Raw genomic sequence first — 20,565 nt, forward strand, 5'->3', positions numbered from 1 at the left:
ACCCCATACATACAGCATGCATTCATCTATATTTAATAGCTTATGAAGCTAATTAGGCACTCTATCAATGATTATTGATATAATCAGGATGGTTATCAGGAGCTAATTAGCCTATAGCGCTATTATAGCTACCAACCGGAAATACGCAAACAAAACAGTAGTTTATCAAGCTAATTAGCACGTCCATTAGCACGTCATATATATATAGCTCGTAGAATTAGCCTACTGTAACAATCTTGATTTTTCCCCACAAAACAGCATTGAACCATCTATTTTTGCAAGTTCATTAAGTAATTAAGCTTATGTATGATTGAATTAGCCATTTAATTACATATAGCTAGATAGCAGGCTAGTTAGCGCCACAAGGTAGTTAGCCAACCGAGTCTAGTTCGTATGCTTATCGGGTTATTTTAGCAAGCTAACCCAAAATACAGCGTTTAGTCCATATTTGACTTAGCATTAGCTAGCGAGCCTTACCTAACTGTGGAGTAGAAAGAGGGGCTGCTAGTGCAAAGCAGACGAAGGGTTAACGCGTGGCTGTGGAAACCTGATGCTAATGAAGTTCCTGGAATGCCATCATCACATCCTGACATGGTGGTGGAGTGGGAGCCAGCTTGCTCAGTGTGGGTCTGGCGTGCACGCAATCGGGCGTGATGCGAGATTCCCTGCATTTCTTCACCGAGGAAAGCAAATTGTGCAGGTCAACTTTAGCCATGCATGTTGCGACGTGGATGTTTTAACTTTTTTTTTTTTAAACTTACTTTTTTCTGTCGTTGTGTTGCAAAGGTGATGCAAGATGTTGTCATCGGCGGTGTTGTTTCTCTTGCTCGCGTCAGTGCACGCTGACATCTGCAGGGGGAAGACCTGCTCCCAGACCGGAGACCCGAGACCCTGCACGGATGATCACTGTCCCGGGAGCAGGACGTCCAGATCGGTGAGGCACTCTCATCACGCCACTGCCGCGGCGGTCCGTCCTGTAGCGTGCACCGACGAAGACTGCGTGAGACCCCCGGAATCCAACAACCACACGCGGGATTGCAAAGGCTTGGAGTGCAGGCTTCCACTCAGGATCAGACCCAAGGTCCGAGCGAGGGCGTGCGTGGGAGAGAGCTGCGTGGAAGGGGCTGCTTCTGAGGAGATCTCGCCGTCCGGAGCTGAGCAGTTCCTTCCGGTGCATCTGGCCGACAGAGCCGCGCAGTTTCTGGGAGACTTCCCTGAGTTTGGATATCCGACGCCGGAAGTTGGTGGCGCGTCTTTGGGGGTCCAGCTCACCTGTGACGTCAAACCAGGTTAACCATATAACATTCATTCATTTTCACGAGGGTCGCGGGGGGGTGCTGGAGCCTATCCCAGCTGTCTTCAGGCGAGAGGCGGGGTATACCCTGGATTGGTCGCCAGCCAATCACAGGGCACATATAGACAAACAACCATTCACACTCACATTCATACCTATGGACCTAATTTGGAGTCGCCAATTAACCTAGCATGTTTTTGGAATGTGGGAGGAAACCGGAGTACCCGGAGAAAACCCACGCATGCAAACTCCACACAGAAATGACCAAGGGTGGAATTGAACCCTGGTCTCCTAGCTGTGAAGTCTGCTCGCTAACCACTCGACCACCATGCCGCCCCAGATAACATTCATGCATGTTATTATTATATATGAATATTACTGCAACATTTTCCATAAATTTCTACTTCCTGTAGTTAAAATGTGTCCCAATACTTTTGTATTTGCCAATGAGGTGAAAATGAGGTCCCCTCAGAGGACGCCCTCATCCTCCACCTCCAGCTGGCCAAAGGTCAAGAAAAGCTGGTGGAGGCCTTGCGAGCCCAGCAGGTTATCATCCGCGACCTGCAGCAGAAGCTCGCCGACCAGCAGGAAGCGCTCCTCTCCCAGCAACGCCACATCCTGGAGCAGCAGGGGCGCATGTATGAGCAGATGGACGCGGTCAAGGCGCAGTATGGCCTCCTGCTGGACACCGTCAAGCAGGTGTCCTTCCGGGGCCTGCAGGGGGAGCTGCAGAGCTACTTTGAGAGCCACCTGGCGGGCCTCCAGAGCCAGGCACGTAGCCACCTGCAGAACGCCGTGCACAAAGCGGACGCCAAGGTGATGGACATCGTCGGCGAGGCACATATCCCTCAATTGCTGAACGGCTGTCCCTCAGCCTGCGGGACGGACCACTTTTGTGATTTTCAGCGAGATCCTCCGCAGTGTGAGAAGTGCACCATGTGTCCTCCTGGATTCTTTCTTATTTCATCGTGCTCTTCTGCTTCGGACACCATGTGCCAGGTAGGTTGGAAAACCTGACTCGAGTCTACAAGCAGTCCTGAAAGCGTCTCTCTACTGTACAGGACCGAGATGAATGTCTGGAGTTACCAAACATCTGCGGCGAGCGAGTGAAGTGTCTCAACACACCAGGTTTGTGTTAGAATTACCAGGAAGTGTAGTTTTTTCAGAAGATGACGTGATGTTTTCTCCTGCAGGAGGCTTCCGTTGTTTGGGAGTGACGGCAAGAGAAGCGGAGAAGGGTTTCTGTGGTCATGACTACTTCTACAACCAGGAGCTTCAGGAGTGCCAAGCCTGCTCAGATTGCGACGGACATGCGGTCGTCGTTCCATGCACGGCTGTGGCCGACTCTGTTTGTGCCTCGCCCTCAGAGGGCCGTCTCTCCCAGTCCTGGAGCGCCAACGTGGCGATTCTATCAAACAGGAAGTCCAAAGCCGAGGTCTTTGCTGGGCTTCAACTGAGTGTGCGAAGCAAGGAGAGCAGTTATCTTCTGTCCAGCGATGGCGGACAGGTGACGTTCCTGCAGCACGGCCTGCTGTGGCTGGATCACAACTTAGCCGTAAAGCACAGCTGCAGGAACTTCCTTCAGGTAGGTTTGAGGTTCAATTCCAGCCAGGAAGAGGAGGGTCAGGACTTGAGTGGCGTACGCATCGAGCAGCCGGAAGGGAAGTACTTCCAGGGAGTTAGCGTGAGCGCCGGGCTGGAGGTGGAGCCTAATGACACAATGAGTGTCCTCCTGAGGAGTCCGAATCAACACTGCAACCAGAGTAAGGACCTCCACATCTACGACGTGGCGACGCCTACTTTTAGCCTACTCTGGTTGTCACATGACACCGGCGCCGTCGCCATGAGCGCAGATATGTCCCTACTAGCGCACTACCAGGCTAGCTACCGCCCAACATTCCGTATAACAACCGTCTCCGACCCCTACATGGTCGGGCTGACCCACGATAGCAGAGGCGTGCGTTTCACGGAAAGGGGCGTGGTCAAGTTTGTCCTCCAGCAGGCGCTCTACTCCATGGGACACACCTGCATTCGAGATGGCTTTTTCCTCATCGCGTACATCAGCCACAACGGCACGGGCCAGGAAATCGTGCAGGCCTTCAAGACGGGCGTCAACTACAGGGACACGTCCATCACACTCTCCGGCGCCGTTGCGGTGACCGGCGGCGACACGCTCAGCTTCGAGATCACGTCGCCGTCGCAGTGCAGCATCCGCTACTTTGGCGACAGCACCGGCATCAGCATGCTCAGCCTCATCTGGATACCCTCGGCGGTCTCGTGTACTCTCACCGCCACCGTCGCCAAAGCGGGACAGCCTCTCGGAGCGGTTCGGAACAAGCCGCTCACTTTCCAGCAGGTTTCTCCTGATTCGCCGCAGGTTCGCTTGGCCAGATCTGGCGAGCCAAAGAAGAGCTTTGTGTTCCTGGAGCGGGGAACGGCGAATGTCGCACTCAACCTGCGGCTCATCCACTCATGCAACATCGTTAAAGTGACTTTGCAACGAAGCGGAAGGTCAGGTGGTCCCGTGGCTCAGCAGATTTCAGGACACATGCCAGAGGGGAGCGAGTGGGCCAGCGTGGGCTTGAGGGCCTCGTTCCAGGTGGAGAACGGCACCGCCGTCTATGTCACTCTGGACTGCATCCGTGGACGTATCAACCAGATTACACATGAGGGCGGAACCAACATTTCCATCCTTTGGATCGCTGCGTAATTCCTTTAACCCTTAGATGCATAAGTGGGTCAAAAATGACCCGGTCAGGTTGTTTTCTTGAAATATCTTCGGAATTAAAAGATTTTATGATTTCATATTCCAGGTATTCCTCAAAAAACACGTTTTTGATATCATGCCATTCACATTTTTAACTTGCCTTTCATACATTTTAAGAAATTTTTGTTTTTGTGTTACTACCCCAACCTTCCATAAGTGGGTCTAAAATGACCCGGTCAGGTTGTTCTCTTGGAATATCTTTGTAATTAAATTTTTTTTATCATTTCATATTCCAGGTATTCCTCAAAAAATGTGTTTTTGATATCATGCCATTCAAATTTTAACTTACCTTTTAAGAAATGTTTGTTTTTGTGTTACTACCCCAACCTTCCATAAGTGGGTAAAAAAATGACCCGGTCGGGTTGTTTTCTTGAAATATCTTTGTAATTAAATTTTTTTATCATTTCATATTCCAGGTATTCCTCAAAAAACACGTTTTTGATATCATGCCATTCACATTTTTAACTTACCTTTTATACATTTTAAGAATTTTTTGTTTTTGTGTTACTACCCCAACCTTCCATAAGTGGGTCAAAAATGACCTGGTCAGGTTGTTTTCTTGAAATATCTTTGTAATTAATTTTTTTAATCGTTTCATATTCAAGGTATTCCTCAAAAAACACGTTTTTGATATCATGCCATTCAAATTTTTAACTTAATTTTATACATTTTAAGATATTTTTGTGTTACGTGGGTCAAAAATGACCTGGTCAGGTTGTTCTCTTGAAATATCTTTGTAATTAAAAATTGTTATGATTTCATATTCCAGGTATTCCTCAAAAAACATGCTTTTGATATCATGCCATTCACATTTTTAACTTCCCTTTTACACATTTTAAGAATTTTTTTGTTTTTGTGTTTCTATCCCAACCTTCCATAAGTGGGTCAAAAATGACTTGCATGCATTTTCTATGGAATCCAATAGGGACGTTTGATTCTTATCAACTCCTAAATATAATACTAAATATCATCAAGTGATTATTCCTAACCAAAATGGCAAAATTGGCATAAAAACGCATTGATTCTAGTATGTCATTTTTGACCCACTTATGGAAGAGTGTAGGGTCCAGTTACTCATGCATCTAAGGGTTAAGACCGCTTCTTTTTTTGCACAATTAGTGTCTAAAATCTATTTTTGTTCATACTTTACTGTGAAAGTACTGCTTTTAGTACTTCAGCTGGTTGACCAGTGACCAAATTTGTATCTTGTATGTACATTTTGTCCTTCCTACTTATGTATTTTAAATGTATATCCTTAATATCATATGTACTGTATTTGTATGCCAGTTATACTGCTTTTATATTGTATTTATTTACCAAGCAAGTATCCGCTTTTGTATACTGTATCTGTTCAGTCTGTTTAAAGAGAAAATAAAAGATTCTATTTTTCACAAAGAAAGGCATGCATTGGCGACACATCGTCTTCACAGAGACCTCGCCCCTATTTATCTATTTTCCGAAAGGAAAAAACAAGATATTACTCATTCGGATTTAGACATATTGAATCAATTTGAACTTAAAAAAATATGCAAAGTCTATCAACTGAGTCTGTGAGTTAAGAGCAGCAAAAAAAGATGGGTTAAGAAGGGAAACATTGAAGGTTTCTGTCACTCGTCCAATTGAAAACAGCTGTACCAGATGTGAGACGTCAGACAAGGACGGGACAGAGAAGAAAAGAAAAGACAGGGGAAAAAAATTCATTCTACAGCTGTTTTAACTTTTTTTTGTGTGTGCTTCCAAATCAGCAAGTCACCTCATGACGTCAACTTAGCTTTTTTTTTTGCTGTGTAAACTCAGGTTCACACAAACAATCAAAATGGCAGACAGGAGGAAGTGAAGGCGGCAACACCATGCTTGCATTAATGTCACACTAAAAAGGCACGTCACTCATCGTGATTTTTTTTCGGTTCCGACTTAATCAGAAACGGGTGTTTCTTGCAAGAACTGAGGCCTCTCGTCCGCATTTGGACCACCCTTTGATGGCAAAAAAAAAAAAATCGTCCACACTGAAACAGCAAGAGGATTTATAGACTGTCAGGTGGATTTTTCCTCCTAACAAGTTTAAAATGCTTCTACAAACGTGAGCAAACAGTCGGTCAAAACACAGAACTATATATAATAATAAAGCATAAAAAAGTGACAATTGAGCATAAGGCAAAAAACAAATAAATGTTAACGTACTACCATTAAATTTGACAAAAAGTATCTAATTACAGTAATAATCTTGTGTGGAAATATGGGGTAATAACTATAAAAGCAATCTACACTCGCTAAATGTACTGCAAAAAAGGCCAGTAAGGATAATTCATAATGCCGCCTATAGAGAACATACTAACTCCTTATTTCTAAAATCACAAATACTTCAACTTGCTGATGTAGTTCATCTTCAAACAGCTAAAATAATGCATAAGGCTAAAAATAACCAGTTAGCTAAAAATGTCATCCAATACTTCTCTACAAGAGAGGAGAAATATGATCTCAGGGAAGAAGTACATTTGAAACACTTATATGCTAGGACTACATTAAAAAGCCATAGCATTTCAGTATGTGGAATCAAACTATGGAATGGATTGAGTAAGGAAATCAAATAATGCACAACAATGAGCCAATTCAAGAAACAATACAAGCAGTTGATGTTTGCTAAATACAAGGATGAAGAGTCTTGAACCAGTCATGATGTGCTATACATATCACTATATTGACACTAACTATGGTACCCATTATGTCATTGTATATATATAATTTTTTTTTAACAAATTAAACTATATTAGGAAAGGGGGGTGAAGCTGATAAATGCTACCCAAAAGAAAGATAAGTATGCGCTAGGGTGAAACGTAACACTAATGAATGGAGCAAGCAGCATCATTACAGAGTTCAGGAGGACAGCAAAGTGAACACACAAACATCTGGACCCATTTAAAGACACAGGAGTCCTGACCTTATGGCCGTTAGGTCAATAAGCTAGGCTAAAGTAGCCACCATGACTGCGCACATATGTCAATGAGCTCGTAAATCAAGTGTGAAAAGACAACTTTGTGGGGAAAGTGGTGTAACCATAAATGTAAAAGGGAAACTTATAACATAAAGCAGTGCTTAACTGCGAACCTTTTTGACCTTTAGACGCCGCCATAAGCATATGACTCAGTTACTCAGTTACGTAAGCTAGCTAGCTCACGTAGCTAACTAGCTTACGTAAGCTAGCTAGCTCCCTCGCACATTCCTTTCTTTAATTACTTTTTCTTATTTATGTTGATATTGTTCTGTAGAATTGCGCTTTAATGGTCCTGTAATTCTGCTTATATTGTTTTGTACATTTGAAGTTTGTAATAAATTGTTTTTAAAAACGTAGCTAGCTAGCTTACACAGCGAGCTAGCTTACATAGCTAACTAGCACATAATTGAAAGAGCAAATATTCACCATAACAAACAAACACATACATTTTTATCATAACGTTGGGTATGACTACTTAAAACCCGATTAATTAAAATAATAATTATTATATTATGAATAACTGTTGATTGTAGTAACTGAAGTACTCACCTTGCTATCCGCAATGCATTCTGGGTTTTTCATGTCTCATAACCGTTTTAAAAATGGTCGTACAATGAGGTCTTACATCCCCACCTGTGGATAAAATATATTTTTTAAAATATTTTTTCAAGACAGAGTACTTCAAAGCAAAGCAGAGAAAGTCTGAGTAATGAAACTACTGAGTGAATGAGAATCAGCGATACAGTCATTTCGGTAGCAACCACAAGAGGGAGACAAAGTTCCTAAAATTGACTTTTAAACATGTTTGCCATATTGTATCATTATTATTATTTTCACAGATGTATTTAAACTGAATTAAACACAAGAATACACAATGGAAGGTTACTGTATTTACCAAAAACACTGTAAAACTGTGGGATCGTAGCACCCCCAAGAGACAGAGACAACAGGCCTCTTTAAAGCTGCGTTTATTTGCATTAATGGCCACTTTACCGCCCTCTACTTTCATATTGTTTCTTCCTCTTTAACTCTAGTGTATAACTTGTGAAATACTGTACTGTGCACTCACAGGGGTGGCAAAAGATTATGCCATGTCAAATATAATATTAAATATGTAATACAGTACAGAACTTGACTGTTCCAAGTGTGTTTACATAAGAATTTCATCTATTTTTAAACAATTGAGCACTTTATGTAATGTATAACAGACACAAGGGCCAAAAAAAAGCCAAAAGGGTTAAATTACTTAAATATTTATTTTGTTATAACACATAATTCAGGACAGAAATCACTTAGCGGAATACAGAGCAGGACTTGGAACCACATCTAGTGTAAATGATTGGGATTCTGATATATTAGCAATAAAGGGTTAGATTTGATCCGTTTTTTTTACTGCTTCAGGGGGGGGGGCGTCTGTGACAGTTAAGGCCGCTCCGACACAAGTCAACATGGCATGTCGGGCGCGCAAACGGAGCAGTGGCAGTTTTAAGCTAGCCGAGAGGTCGTCGCTGCCAGGAGCGAAAGAGAGAAAAGGTTAAATACGGCGACAGAGCGGCTGGAACATGCAGCGAGAATATATCACACTTAGGGCGGCGACAGGCAAAGCGGCAGAAGAAGAAGAAGAAGAAGAAGAAGAGGAAGACAGAGCGTGAAGCGCAAGAGGTCACGAGGCAAGGTCAGCATGCAGGCTGCACAGACAGACATATACAGGAAGCACATAAAAGCGTATACGAGGTTATACAAGCTAGACAAAGCTACTTACAAAGCAACAACACTGTGTATATATATATGTATATAAATATATGTATATAAATAGATACAGACGTGGATATATACTGTTAAATATACATAGGAGGCTGTACATCACATAAGCGGGGCAGGCAAGGCGGCGCATGCAAACGTGCAAACGGGCAGCAGGAAGCGACGCCACGACAAGCACGACGTTTGGCGCCGACGCCGCGGATGTTGCCTGTGTCGGACCGGACCACCTCGTCGCAACGGAGCTGCATTCAAAAATACCATCAATTTTTATAAACACATAAAGTGTGATTGCACATTCAAAGTTAGAGTACACCCCAATTTAAAGGTCATTTTAAATTTAAAGGTCATTGGTTCATGTGTGTGTGTGTGTGTGTGTGTGTGTATACTAAAGTGCACAAGAGAGAACTATACGCGATACTAAGGCAGCACACTTACACAAACACACAAACTGTCACCACAAAAGTGCTTCCAAAAGGGGGCCCCAACATGGCCGCTGCACGCTCACGACACACTCGGGGACACAGAATAGGGAAATACACACTTCGGTCCCCTTTGTATACAAGAAACAAGTTGACACACAAAGAAATAGAAGACAAACAAGACCTTTAGACTAGAAAATAGGACATACCTCACAAATAGTCTCTGCTTATACGTCTTATGTACATATACATGTATATACTATTTACATCAAGTGATTGTACACCATGTGGAGCTAATTGTGCTTTCTAATGATTGGACCCATATTGCTTTAGGAGGAATCAAGGAGGCTTTTTTGTTGTGGCCTCTAAATAAAAAAAAAGAAGAAATACGCATTCATCTAACTAAAAACGAATGGTGGTAGACGACCACAACGTAATAGATGGACACTAAAAAAAAAGGTCAAAAATTGGTAAAAATTAACAGAAAGACACAAAATAGTCCGTTAGAAACAATGCTAACGCACTTGTAGCAAGCCGAACAAACCCCACTCTACTTTGAACAGCATGACGGATCTCGTATAGCAACCTCCTAGATTGATAGGCCTGTATTAGCAATCAAACCGACTCATTTACATAACAGGAAGTTGTTATTTGGTTCTGGAGTGGCTACTTCAAGCCGAACAAACCCCCACTCTACTTTTGAACAACATGATGGATCTCGTATAGCAACCTCCTGGATCGATAGGCCTCTATTAGCGATCAAAACTGACTCATTTACATAACAGGAAGTTGTTATTTGGTTCTGGAGTGGCTACTTCAAGCCAAACAAACCCCCACTCTACTTTGAACAACATGACGGATCTCGTATAGCAACCTCCTGGATTGATAGGCCTCTATTAGCAATCAAAACCAGCTCATTTACATAACAGGAAGTTTTTATTTGGTTCTGGAGTGGCTACTTCAAGCCGAACAAACCCCCACTCTACTTTGAACAACATGATGGATCTCGTATAGCAACCTCCTGGATTGATAAGCCTCCATTAACAATCAAAACCCGCTCATTTACATAACAGGAAGTTATTTGGTTCTGGAGTGGCTACTTCAAGCCGAACAAACCCCCACTCTACTTTGAACAACATGATGATCTCGTATAGCAACCTCCTGGATTGATAGGCCTCTATTAGCAATCAAAACCAGCTCATTTACATAACAGGAAGCTGTTATTTGGTTCTGGAGTGGCTACTTCAAGCCGAACAAACCCCCACTCTACTTTGAACAATATGATGATCCAACCAGCTCATTTACATAACAGGAAGTTATTTGGTTCTGGAGTGGCTACTTCAAGACGAACAAACCCCCACTCTACTTTGAACAACATGATGGATCTCGTATAGCAACCTCCTGGATTGATAGGCCTCTATTAGCAATCAAAACCAGCTCATTTACATAACAGGAAGTTGTTATTTGGTTCTGGAGTGGCTACTTCAAGAACCAACGTTCCGACAATTCAAATTATGCTAATATCTAAAATAATATTTTGACACCAAGTCCGATTGCGTTTAGCGATGAAGCTAGCGGTGTGCTAACAATCCCACTTTCATTCACCTCCTTGATTCATTACCTTTCCTAATTCAACATTGACTTAGTTCTAATGGCGGCCATGTTTGTTTGTATAAGTCGGCGGTAAGCTAGCATCGGCAAATGAGCTAAAGGCAGTTAATTAAGCTGAGGCAAGGAAGGCAAAGTGCTCTTTCCACCCACGAATAAATGCTAGTCGCGCAAGAACACAGCCGCTTTGGCACTGGAAAAATGATGAATTGATTGAAAAATTAATTAATAAAAAAGTTAATTGTGGAATTATTGCACATGACACAAACGTACAGCTTACGTTACAGCACGTATCACACGTCTCCGGGCGGAACGACACTAGCAAAGAGGCGGACAGAAGCACTTTTACAAAGCGGTGAACGCGGCGCCGCCCAGTCCACAGCCAAGCGACAATACATAATATAGATACTGTATATATATATATTTATATATATATGTATATCACAAATATACTCTTAAATAGCTTCATTTGGAGGAATAAAGGAAGTTTACCAATTACATTCACCACAAACAATTCATCGAGACGAAGTCTTATAGATCCTGGCCGAGGCGTTCGATTTCCTCGATAAGAAAGTCGATGTCCTCGAAGGTGGCAGCAGGATTGGAGATGACCATGCGGAAGAAGTTGACCTTGTCCCCCTGCGGCTGGTAGCTGACCATGGTGGTACCGTACTCCATCATACGGGCTTTGATGACCGGCGCCACCTATATATATATATATAGGACACGGCGGTGGGAGGTGATGACGGTGATGATGTGTTCTTCTCTGTATACTTCACTGTCATCCGCATGCATTACATTAAACGCAACGCAAGAAATAGTCACATATGGACAAAAGAATTGGGACATGCACCAACAGGAAGTGTGACAGGATGCGCATACGATGCTTTTAAAAAAAGAACGGAGCCCCATCTGTTGGTTCTAATTGCCAATTAGCCGTCTCCTAATGCTGAATGATCACGTCTAATTCAACACCCTCACAGTTTGACCTTTACATGAACACGTTTTGAAGAGTTTTATTGCAAGTCCCCGAGTGGGAATTTTTGGTTCTCTGAGGTCTTTTTACCTTGTGCAAGCGTTTCTTCTTCTCTTCTTTATCCTCCATGTAGCGGATCCCGGGAGGAAGGTACCAGAAGCAGACGTTGGTGTGCTGAGGCTGCGGGGAACACAAAAGGCGGCATAACATCATATATCATATTATATCTATAGTTATTATTTCATATTGGGGATTTTTTGTGGTGTATATATGGATATAAAATAAATATTTAAATATAGTGATGAATAATTTATGCTGTTTTGTGGTTGAATATAGTTGTTGTTATAGTAACTTGGCTCTGAACTCCCAACATCACTTCCTGTCTGCCCAGCACTCAGCTCCACCGGGGAACCAATTTATAGCAACACACACAAGCACAAGCCGTAGTTATGTCTTATTATTATTATTATTATTACTATTACTACTATGTCTGGCTGCACGTCGGTCGAGTGGTTAGCGCGCAGACCTCACAGCTAGGAAACCTGAGTTCAATTCCACCCTCGGCCATCTCGGTGTGGAGTTTGCATGTTCTCCCCGTGCATGCGTGGGTTTTCTCCGGGTACTCCGGTTTCCTCCCACATTCCAAAAACACGCTAGGTTAATTGGCGGCTCCAAATTGTCCATAGGTATGAATGTGAGTGTGAATGGTTGTTTGTCTATATGTGTATATACCAATATAACAGTCACTAAAGTCATCATACAGCAACTTCACACTCAAATATACAAACATGTACCAATATGAATAAAAAACTCCTTAAAAGTTTTCCCATACTGTATTGCATTTGAGCAACGCATTCATTGGGGTGCTGCAATGACGTTAGCCCCTCTCCGGGCTCCACAATTAAAGACACACATCATCAAAAGTATAAGATGCAGATGTATTTACTACACTAAAACAGTCTGAAAGTTTAAGTCTGCACGGTGGACGCGTGGGTTTTCTCCGGAGACTCCCACATTCCAAAAATATGCTAGGTTAATTGGCGACTCTAAATTGTCCATAGGTATGAATGTGAATGGTTGTTTGTCTATATGTGCCCTGTGATTGGCTGGCCACCAGTCCAGGGTGTACCCCGCCTCTCGCCCGAGGATAAGCGGTAGAAAATGAATGAATTATTAAAAACAATTATTAAAAAACATATTTAGAAAGACAAACAGCTTTTCTATCCTCCAACTATGAAAATATTCCTTATTTAAATAAGAAATCCTACTGTACGGAATTACTAATTAAATTTCGGATTATAGCATTTCATTAGAATTCCTATTTAATAGCAATATAGCTAGAAAAGTAGACCCCCGGTCCCACAGTGCCACCTACAGGACTTGATGTGTGTCTGGCCTTATACAGTATCTTTACCAGATGTCTGAAATATATTAAGAGAAATGGAAGCTAAAGTGTTAAAGAGCTGCTGCGTGTCCACAGGCATCTTTGAGTGCTTAATATATGGTCATATCTGCACACACACACACACACACACACACACACACACACGCTTTTGTTCTCCTGTGGTCGCTGATGCATATTTCTGACATCACCCTATTCATATGCATATGAGAAATCATGCATTCATTACACACACACAATGGCAGATTATTACACTGCCTGCAGGAGCTTGAAATGCCGTCGGCCCTTCAGGACGCTGCAATGCTTAATAAATCCACCAGAGGGTGCTATTTTTCTCTATATCCAGTATGTCTTTGGATGCTATACAACAGTGATTACCGCTCAAAATGAATAGTACAGTTGATGTTACATAGTAGTAACACGTTTACTGACTTTAATAATAATAATAATAATATTACTGACTTTAATAATAATTCATAAATGGAAAGTATAATCATGGCACAATGTTAAAAAAATAAAAGATGTGGACCTACTTTGCCGTCAAACACCATCTCGTATCCTTCCCTGTCCTTAATCTTGTTGTACAGATACTCTGACAGCTCCAGACATTTATCAATCTGAGCCTCAAACCCGATGGTACCCTGCGGAGGATAAAAAAAAGACACCCGTTACTTCCCATAATGCATCACGGCTGAATTGCGAGTGATTGCGTACCTTGGCCCTCCACATAAGCCACAGTTTGAAGATGTCCACGTGGCGTCCGCACTGCAGAGCTTTGTCTCCGGTGTCGTAGGAGAGGTCGTAATGCTTGTCCTGCTGGAACAGGTAGCAGGCGTGCATCTGGTTGCAGTTCTGCATCAGACCCTGAAGCGGATGAGAGCTTCGTTAGCGTCACAAAGTCAGAATAATGCAGCGGAAAAAAATAACTCACCTCCTCTCGCACCAGCAGGGCAGAACACTGCAGTGGGACGGACATCATCTTGTGTGGGTTCCATGTCACTGAATTGGCCCTGGAGAGATAAGCACTGTTATTGTTTTAAGCTAACACTATTAGCCACATTAATTGTAGTCCACTTGCCTCTCAACGCCATCAAGCTTCCACCTGTGTCTCCGGGACATGAGCAGACTTCCTCCCCACGCCCCCTGACAGGACAGCGAGTCACATGATTGCCACACAAGAACAACAACATATTCTTTACCTGATGTATGAACTCGTGCTACATTTTATTTTACATTTAAACATAAGTAATGGCAACACTTAGTACTTAGAAGGCTAGCTTATGTAGCATCAACAATAACCTCCCACGCTCTAGACGTGGAAAGCCATTTGTGTCCCTTAATTGAGGCATTGCTGTCAGAGCTAAATCATCCAGACTTCAGCGAGCAGGGAATAGTGTGTGGGGGGGTCAATAATGGCCGAGTCATGGGAGGAGATGATTTACAGCCTGTGCTCCCGGCTGTGTGTGTGTGTGTGTGTGTGTGTGAGCTCCAATGTAGGTCAAAGCAAAGCACCTTATACTATAATTTGTCAAACTCAAATGGGTTGAGCTCTTTATTTGTACTAGCAATGGACGCAATAAAGTTGACTTACATCCACGTGCATCCAGATGTTGTACTTCTTGCAAATATCCGAAACGGCGATGAGAGGGTCGAAGGCGCCGTACACCGTCGTGCCGGCCGTGGCGCTGACAAAAAACGGGACGAACCCCTGTATGGAGAATAAGTGACGTAACATTTCAGACAGCGCAATGATACAGGAGGTCCTCGGTTTATGTAGGAGTTTCGTTTCTAAGACACACAAGTTGATTTTTGCATAATTAATTAACTCTCTCGGCTGCACGGAGGAGGAGTGGTTAGCGCACATGCCTCACAGCTAGGAGACCCGAGTTCAATTCCACCCTCGGGTATCTCTGCGTGGAGATTGCATGCGTGGGTTTTCTCTGGGTACTCGGGTTTGTTTCCAAAATTTCATGAATATGAAGTTATGCAGACACTTAGCGCTATCATGCTGGGTGTTAGCATGCTAGCACATCAATGTTAGCATGCTAACATAGTTGCTAACATAATTATACTAACATTTCTAGCATTTTCAGGGATAGGATCTTTACAAACACTATTATGCTAGGTATGAGCATGCTAATGTTTGCATGTTAGCATTCTAACATTTTGAACTATGCATTATGTGGTGTTAGTGATGAGAGGTTAGTGCGAAGCCCTCACAGCGAGGAGACCCGAGTTCAAATCCACCCTTGGCCATCTCTGTGTGGAGTTTGAATGTTCTCCCCGTGCATGCGTGGGTTTTCTCCGGGTACTCCGGTTTCCAAAATCTAATTCCATAAATATGAAATTATGCAGACACTTAGCGCTATCATGCTGGGTGTTAGCATGCTAGCACGTCAATGTTAGAATGCTAACATAATTATACTAACATTTCTAGCATTTTCAGGGATAGGATCTTTACAAACACTTTGCGCTATTATGCTAGGTGTGAGCATGCTAATGTTTGCATGTTAGCATTCTAACATATTTATACTAACATTTTGCACTATGCACTATGTGGTGTTAGTGATGAGTGGTTAGCGCGAAGGCCTCACAGCTAGGAGACCCGTGTTCAATTCCACCCTCGGGTATCTCTGTGTGGAGTTTGCATGTTTGATATATGCTAAGCTAGTTTAAGAAAAAGAGAGAACTAAAAGTAGAACTGTAGTAGTATTATTTTTTTAGAATATGCAACGGACTGAATATGGCTACTGGGCCGCACTTTGGACACCTCTGATACACATGATATATTACCACCTTCTGTTTGGCCTCCAGAATCCTCCTCTCCAAGTCAGCAGGGATCATCTTGCCACTGATAAGGGAGGAATAATAAGGATATATTTCTACAGTTAATACTGCAGTATTGTTTGTTTGCGCACATAAACATGGAACTGGATTCTACCTTTCATCAGCCTTGATGCAGATGACGCTTTCTGTGCCAATACCGAGGGCTGCTGCTCCTTTTTTGATGGAGAAATGACTCTGGAAGATGAAAGAAATGAATTAATTTACAACCAGTAAGCAGACATGGAAACATGAAGTATGCTAAACACAAATAAATCTTGATTTTACTTGATAAAATACAAAATATTATGATTAAATATATTTTTGAGGTCCATACGTGTTCAGACGTGAAGGCCACCAGCCTGGGGACGGACGACATCCCTTTCTCCTTGACTTCAGGGAACATCTTGAAGCGGGCCAACAGCATGGCATACATGTTGGAAATAGCACCACCTAGGGGACACATTGTGCAGCACAATTATCATAAGCACAAATTTAAAAAAACGGGGTGCTTTGGGGGGAACAAAATGTTCTATTTTTTTGGGAAGAGGGGGGGTGGGGGGCTCATCTATATGCAAATTGGCCGCTCGCTGGCTTGCTCCACCGCACAAGCACGAGGCGACGTGACACGTGCATTACCAGGGGAGAAGATGCCATCTCCACGGCCGTCCTGCCAGCCGATGATTTCCCTCATCTTCTTCAGAGTAACGTACTCCAGCAGCACGAACACTGGTGCCACCTCGTAGGTGAACCTGCGTGGTGACATCACAGACCAAAAATTATTATTATTAAATATATATATGCCCATTATTTTCCATTGTAATGATGAACTTGAGGGAACTGTGTCCCCATTGGGTGACATTCTTGCAAACCCAATTACTTTCCTGTAATCAGACTGCCCCCCCCTTTCTTTCTCTCCTCTCCCTCTTGTTCTATGTATATATCACTCTTTCATATCTGTCCCCCTCACCCGTTCTTAAAATATTATTTTGTTGTACATAATTTGTTCATATGTGAAGGAAATGTTATATTTTTGTGTTCCGGAAATGTTGAATTTTAATAAATATTTTATTGTTACATTGGTGTCATTCAGCGGTCGAGTGGTTAGCGTGCAGACCTCACAGCTAGGAGACCAGTGTTCAATTCCACCCTCGGCCATCTCTGTGTGGAGTTTGCATGTTTCACACTCACATTTCAAAAAACATGCTAGGTTAATTAGCGACTCCAAATTGTCCATAGGTATGAATGTGAGTGTGAATGGTTGTTTGTCTATATGTGCCCTGTGATTGGCTGGCTAGCCACCAGTCCAGGGTGTACCCCGCCTCTCGCCCGAAGACAGCTGGGATAGGCTCCAGCACCCCCTGTGACCCTCGTGAGGAAAAAGCGGTAGAAAATGAATGAATGAATTGGTGTCATTATCATTGTAATATATTATTAATAGTATTAGCATACAATAAAAAACAAATATTATATATCCAATATTTAACCAGCGTTGGGTTGGTTAACAACCCACATTGGGTTGTTTTTAACACAGCATTTAAGAGTGTAGGAATAATTACACTATTGTTCCTAATTTAAAAAAAAACATTGTAATGTCCTACAGTAAAGATAGCTATAAACAATACATTTTTTTTTCCGTCTATATGTACAAGCTATGAGGCTAATGAGAGTTCTATAAAGTCACCATTGGACAACTGGCAGGCTTTATCAGCCCCAAAACAGACACTAAATGGAGCTGCTGGATTTAATTTCACAGCTAATTTTCTCCCTCTCTTGTTCCCATGGGGATGCAAAGAGAGAGGGAGGCGGTGCACAAAATAGAAAACGAGAGACGGCGGGGTTAAAGGGGGCCAATTTACTCCCCCCACACCCCTCCACACACACACACACACACACTCTTCCCCATTTGGCGGCAGGGGGGGGAAGAGACACTATCAGCACGTGCAGACGCTGTGCTGACTGGACCGGAAACGGCTGGGAGGATGGTGATGGTGATGGTGGTGATGATGATGAGGAGAATGGTGATGAATGGCAGTCACGTACATGTTGGTGTTGGCGGTGGACGTCAGCCAGTCAGCAGCCAGGCCGACCATGTCTAATCCTGTGGAGAGCTGGTTGAAGTACCTCGGGTGGGCTGAGGGAGACACGGTAGGAACATTTGAAATCAGTAACGTTATTTAAATTGTAGAACTGCATTTTTTTGATATGTTAAAATTGTTTTTTTATTTCAAGCAAGGCTCAGGCCACATTTCTTTTATTGAATCTAATATTTATATAAATATTTTCAAAAACAACAAAAGGGCAGATGTCTGGTATTCCCGATATTATTACAAAAAGTGCATACTTCTACTGTTTTAATGGTGTATTTAATTACATTTCCTATATAATTTCTTCCTGTGTGTTAATGATATGCATGCAATCACAATCATTTTATCCTAACGAAGCAGCAAATTAGGGGAACATTTTAAATCAAATCATATTACCTTTTAATTATTACTCCCTGTAGAATATGTGCATTTTTTTTTGGTGTGTGCAATGCGGGTGCAAATTAATGAGGAGCACCACAAGGCACATAACTTGGGCCTGTGTACATATTTGCATATACCCTTTAAAAAGATAATTATGGAATGTGCATGTGTGATGATTTGAGCTGGCACATTTAATTAAAGTACCAATTTATGTGATGTGTTATGTTATGTGTGGAATGAAAGTTTTAATATTTAGCGACAATTTTCAGGTGTGATGTATTTGTTTCATTTGTTTCAGCAGGCTGCAGACACTGTGTACTTTATGGTAATGTTGCCATTATTGTGCCACTAAAAAAAATAATGAAGCCCTCTTAAAAAATATGTTTATTTTTGTTGTTTTGCAAGAGATTGGGCCTGTGACATTGTTATCTTTTTTTATTGTTATCAGAGGCCTACATGCATGAGGAAGATGCACTCAAGTGTATTCAGGCATTTTATTTTAAACACAAAATTGTATTGGTTTTAGGATATTTATTATTATACATTTATTATTATTTTATATTTATTTAAAAATAATAAAAAATCTTTTTATTTTTATTTTATATTATTTTTACATTATATTATTTTCATTTTTATATTATTATACATTTATTATTATACATCTATTATTATTTTTATTATTATTTTATATTTATTTATTATTTTAAAAATAATAAACAAATCTTTTTATTTTTATTTTATTTTATATTTTTATTTTTTGTGTAGAAATTGTTAAAAAGGCATGAATTTCCGTTATTTCTGCAATTAAATATCAATCTGAGCATGCAGGCCTCCATGAGGCCCTCTGTCTCCCGCCTTCTTTCTCCCCCCCACCCCCGCCCCCCCTTCTCACCTGTCTTGATGGCGTACTTGAGGGTGGCTCGGCAGCTGATCAAGATGTCGTCCAGCGTGGCGGGATCATGCTGCAGCTCCCAGTTGTTCATCTGCAGCAGCTCGTTTGGATAATGGAAGTCGATCACTTTGGTGTCGCGGTCGAACGACTCGACGATGTAGGCCAGCAGGATGTCCACCACCTCCTGCAGGAAGGTCATGGTCTTGCTGTCGCCGTCCATGGCTGGAAGAAGGTCTTGAAGGGACAAGTATTGTGTATTTCAATACAAAAATACGCGCATAATGTATCTAGTTTATTATTTTAACGTGAATCTGTGGAGGTTTTTTTTTTACTGCACCAAAAAATCAAGGTGACCCCTGCACTGAGACATGGGCTCACCCATCTGCATCAAAATGTGGATTTTTATTATAACTTAAGACATTTTTAATAGGTAACAGGTTCACAATTAATGATACGTAAAAATGAGTGTTATTTGACTTTAAATGTTGTTCCACTGCACACATTAAAAGGTGATATTCAATAAAAAAATATAAAATTCATAGTTTGCATGCCTTTTTTTATACCTGTTGAATAGAGATCGGAGAAGACTACAGCAGCTTTGGTGCAGTTGCAGCTTTTGTTGCAGCCGCATCCTTCCGTCGCCGTCTGGGGCTCCTTGGCGGCGGGCTCGGCTGCACCTTTGTCCACCTCCCCGACGTTCAGCAGCGCTTTTGGGACACCATATGAACCCCATATTGAATAAAATGTATATAAATGTTAAAAAAATATATAATTCTTAAAAGGGAAAAAAATACCACATAATTTCGATCCGAGCCCTCCGGAGAGTTTCTGGGCCGCTGCCTGGCACCAAGCCCGGGCTGCAAGAAACAAGAGGATGGAGCGTCTTCAGGTGCGTAATGTAACTTAACAAAAACACGCACACAAAAAAAGTCACGCAGTTAAAATGGTGAAAAAAAAATGAAGGTGATACATGCATGAGATACTTACGCGTGTTGGGGCTCTGGCTGCCCGGATTGTCCCCACCGAGGGACCAGAAGCCTGGGGACGCCATCCAGTGCCGCCTCCGTGCAAATGTGGCGTGGTGCTCAACGTCAGTGGACGCGTGCACATCCACGCACACGCGAGGTAACGACACCCCCACAAAAAAAAAAAAAAATCACACC

The 20,565-nt window shown here is 42.3% G+C and overlaps 3 protein-coding genes across 6 annotated transcripts in view; 1 reads left to right on the top strand and 2 right to left on the bottom strand.

Annotated features, from left to right (window-relative positions):
* The window catches only part of apbb1ip (amyloid beta (A4) precursor protein-binding, family B, member 1 interacting protein), a 34,109-nt gene extending 33,167 nt beyond the window's left edge, over positions 1-942 (bottom strand). For 2 of the 3 annotated variants that reach the window (XM_058060612.1, XM_058060615.1), the window contains exons 1-2: positions 762-942; positions 478-673 (exon numbers count right to left, since the gene is read on the bottom strand). The gene's annotated coding sequence lies outside the window, so the exon portion shown is untranslated. The remainder of the gene's footprint in view (positions 1-477; positions 674-761) is intronic. The other variant, XM_058060614.1, reaches the window with a different exon arrangement.
* On the top strand, positions 287-5,466 carry nell3 (NELL (neural EGFL like) family member 3). 2 transcript variants are annotated; one of them, XM_058060608.1, is made up of 5 exons: positions 287-700; positions 787-1,289; positions 1,746-2,293; positions 2,356-2,422; positions 2,488-5,466. In XM_058060608.1, the coding sequence occupies exons 2-5, from the start codon at positions 797-799 to the stop codon at positions 4,002-4,004; spliced, it is 2,625 nt and encodes an 874-aa protein (XP_057916591.1). In that variant the 5' UTR covers positions 287-700; positions 787-796; the 3' UTR covers positions 4,005-5,466. The 2 variants fall into 2 exon arrangements, with proteins under 2 accessions (XP_057916591.1, XP_057916589.1); XM_058060606.1 differs by lacking the exon at positions 287-700 and having other exon boundaries at positions 712-1,289.
* Positions 5,467-8,290: 2,824 nt separating this feature from the next.
* gad2 (glutamate decarboxylase 2) lies at positions 8,291-20,534 on the bottom strand. The gene is made up of 16 exons (XM_058060620.1): positions 20,390-20,534; positions 20,197-20,259; positions 19,966-20,109; positions 19,403-19,636; positions 18,086-18,176; positions 16,682-16,794; positions 16,380-16,495; positions 16,161-16,240; positions 16,016-16,070; positions 14,811-14,927; positions 14,298-14,362; positions 14,151-14,229; positions 13,934-14,083; positions 13,753-13,860; positions 11,908-11,997; positions 8,291-11,546 (listed from the first exon to the last, which is right to left on the bottom strand). The coding sequence occupies exons 1-16, from the start codon at positions 20,451-20,453 to the stop codon at positions 11,373-11,375; spliced, it is 1,743 nt and encodes a 580-aa protein (XP_057916603.1). The 5' UTR covers positions 20,454-20,534; the 3' UTR covers positions 8,291-11,372.
* Positions 20,535-20,565: the final 31 nt, after the last annotated feature.

Source organism: Doryrhamphus excisus, chromosome 21 (assembly GCF_030265055.1).
Source record: "Doryrhamphus excisus isolate RoL2022-K1 chromosome 21, RoL_Dexc_1.0, whole genome shotgun sequence".
Taxonomy (NCBI): Eukaryota; Metazoa; Chordata; class Actinopteri; order Syngnathiformes; family Syngnathidae; genus Doryrhamphus; species Doryrhamphus excisus.

What these genes read in the sequence shown, in the direction of transcription:
- nell3 (XM_058060608.1), top strand. Translation starts at nt 797, where the DNA reads ATGTTGTCATCGGCGGTGTTGTTTCTCTTGCTCGCGTCAGTGCACGCT. An exon ending in CACCTGTGACGTCAAACCAG is followed by an intron (nt 1,290 to 1,745) that starts GTTAACCATATA and finishes TTTGCCAATGAG; the next exon opens with GTGAAAATGAGGTCCCCTCA. An exon ending in CTTCGGACACCATGTGCCAG is followed by an intron (nt 2,294 to 2,355) that starts GTAGGTTGGAAA and finishes TCTACTGTACAG; the next exon opens with GACCGAGATGAATGTCTGGA.
- gad2 (XM_058060620.1), bottom strand. Translation starts at nt 20,453, where the DNA reads ATGGCGTCCCCAGGCTTCTGGTCCCTCGGTGGGGACAATCCGGGCAGC. An exon ending in CAGCCAGAGCCCCAACACGC is followed by an intron (nt 20,260 to 20,389) that starts GTAAGTATCTCA and finishes TGTTTCTTGCAG; the next exon opens with CCCGGGCTTGGTGCCAGGCA. An exon ending in ACATCTGGATGCACGTGGAT is followed by an intron (nt 14,363 to 14,810) that starts GTAAGTCAACTT and finishes CTGTCCTGTCAG; the next exon opens with GGGGCGTGGGGAGGAAGTCT.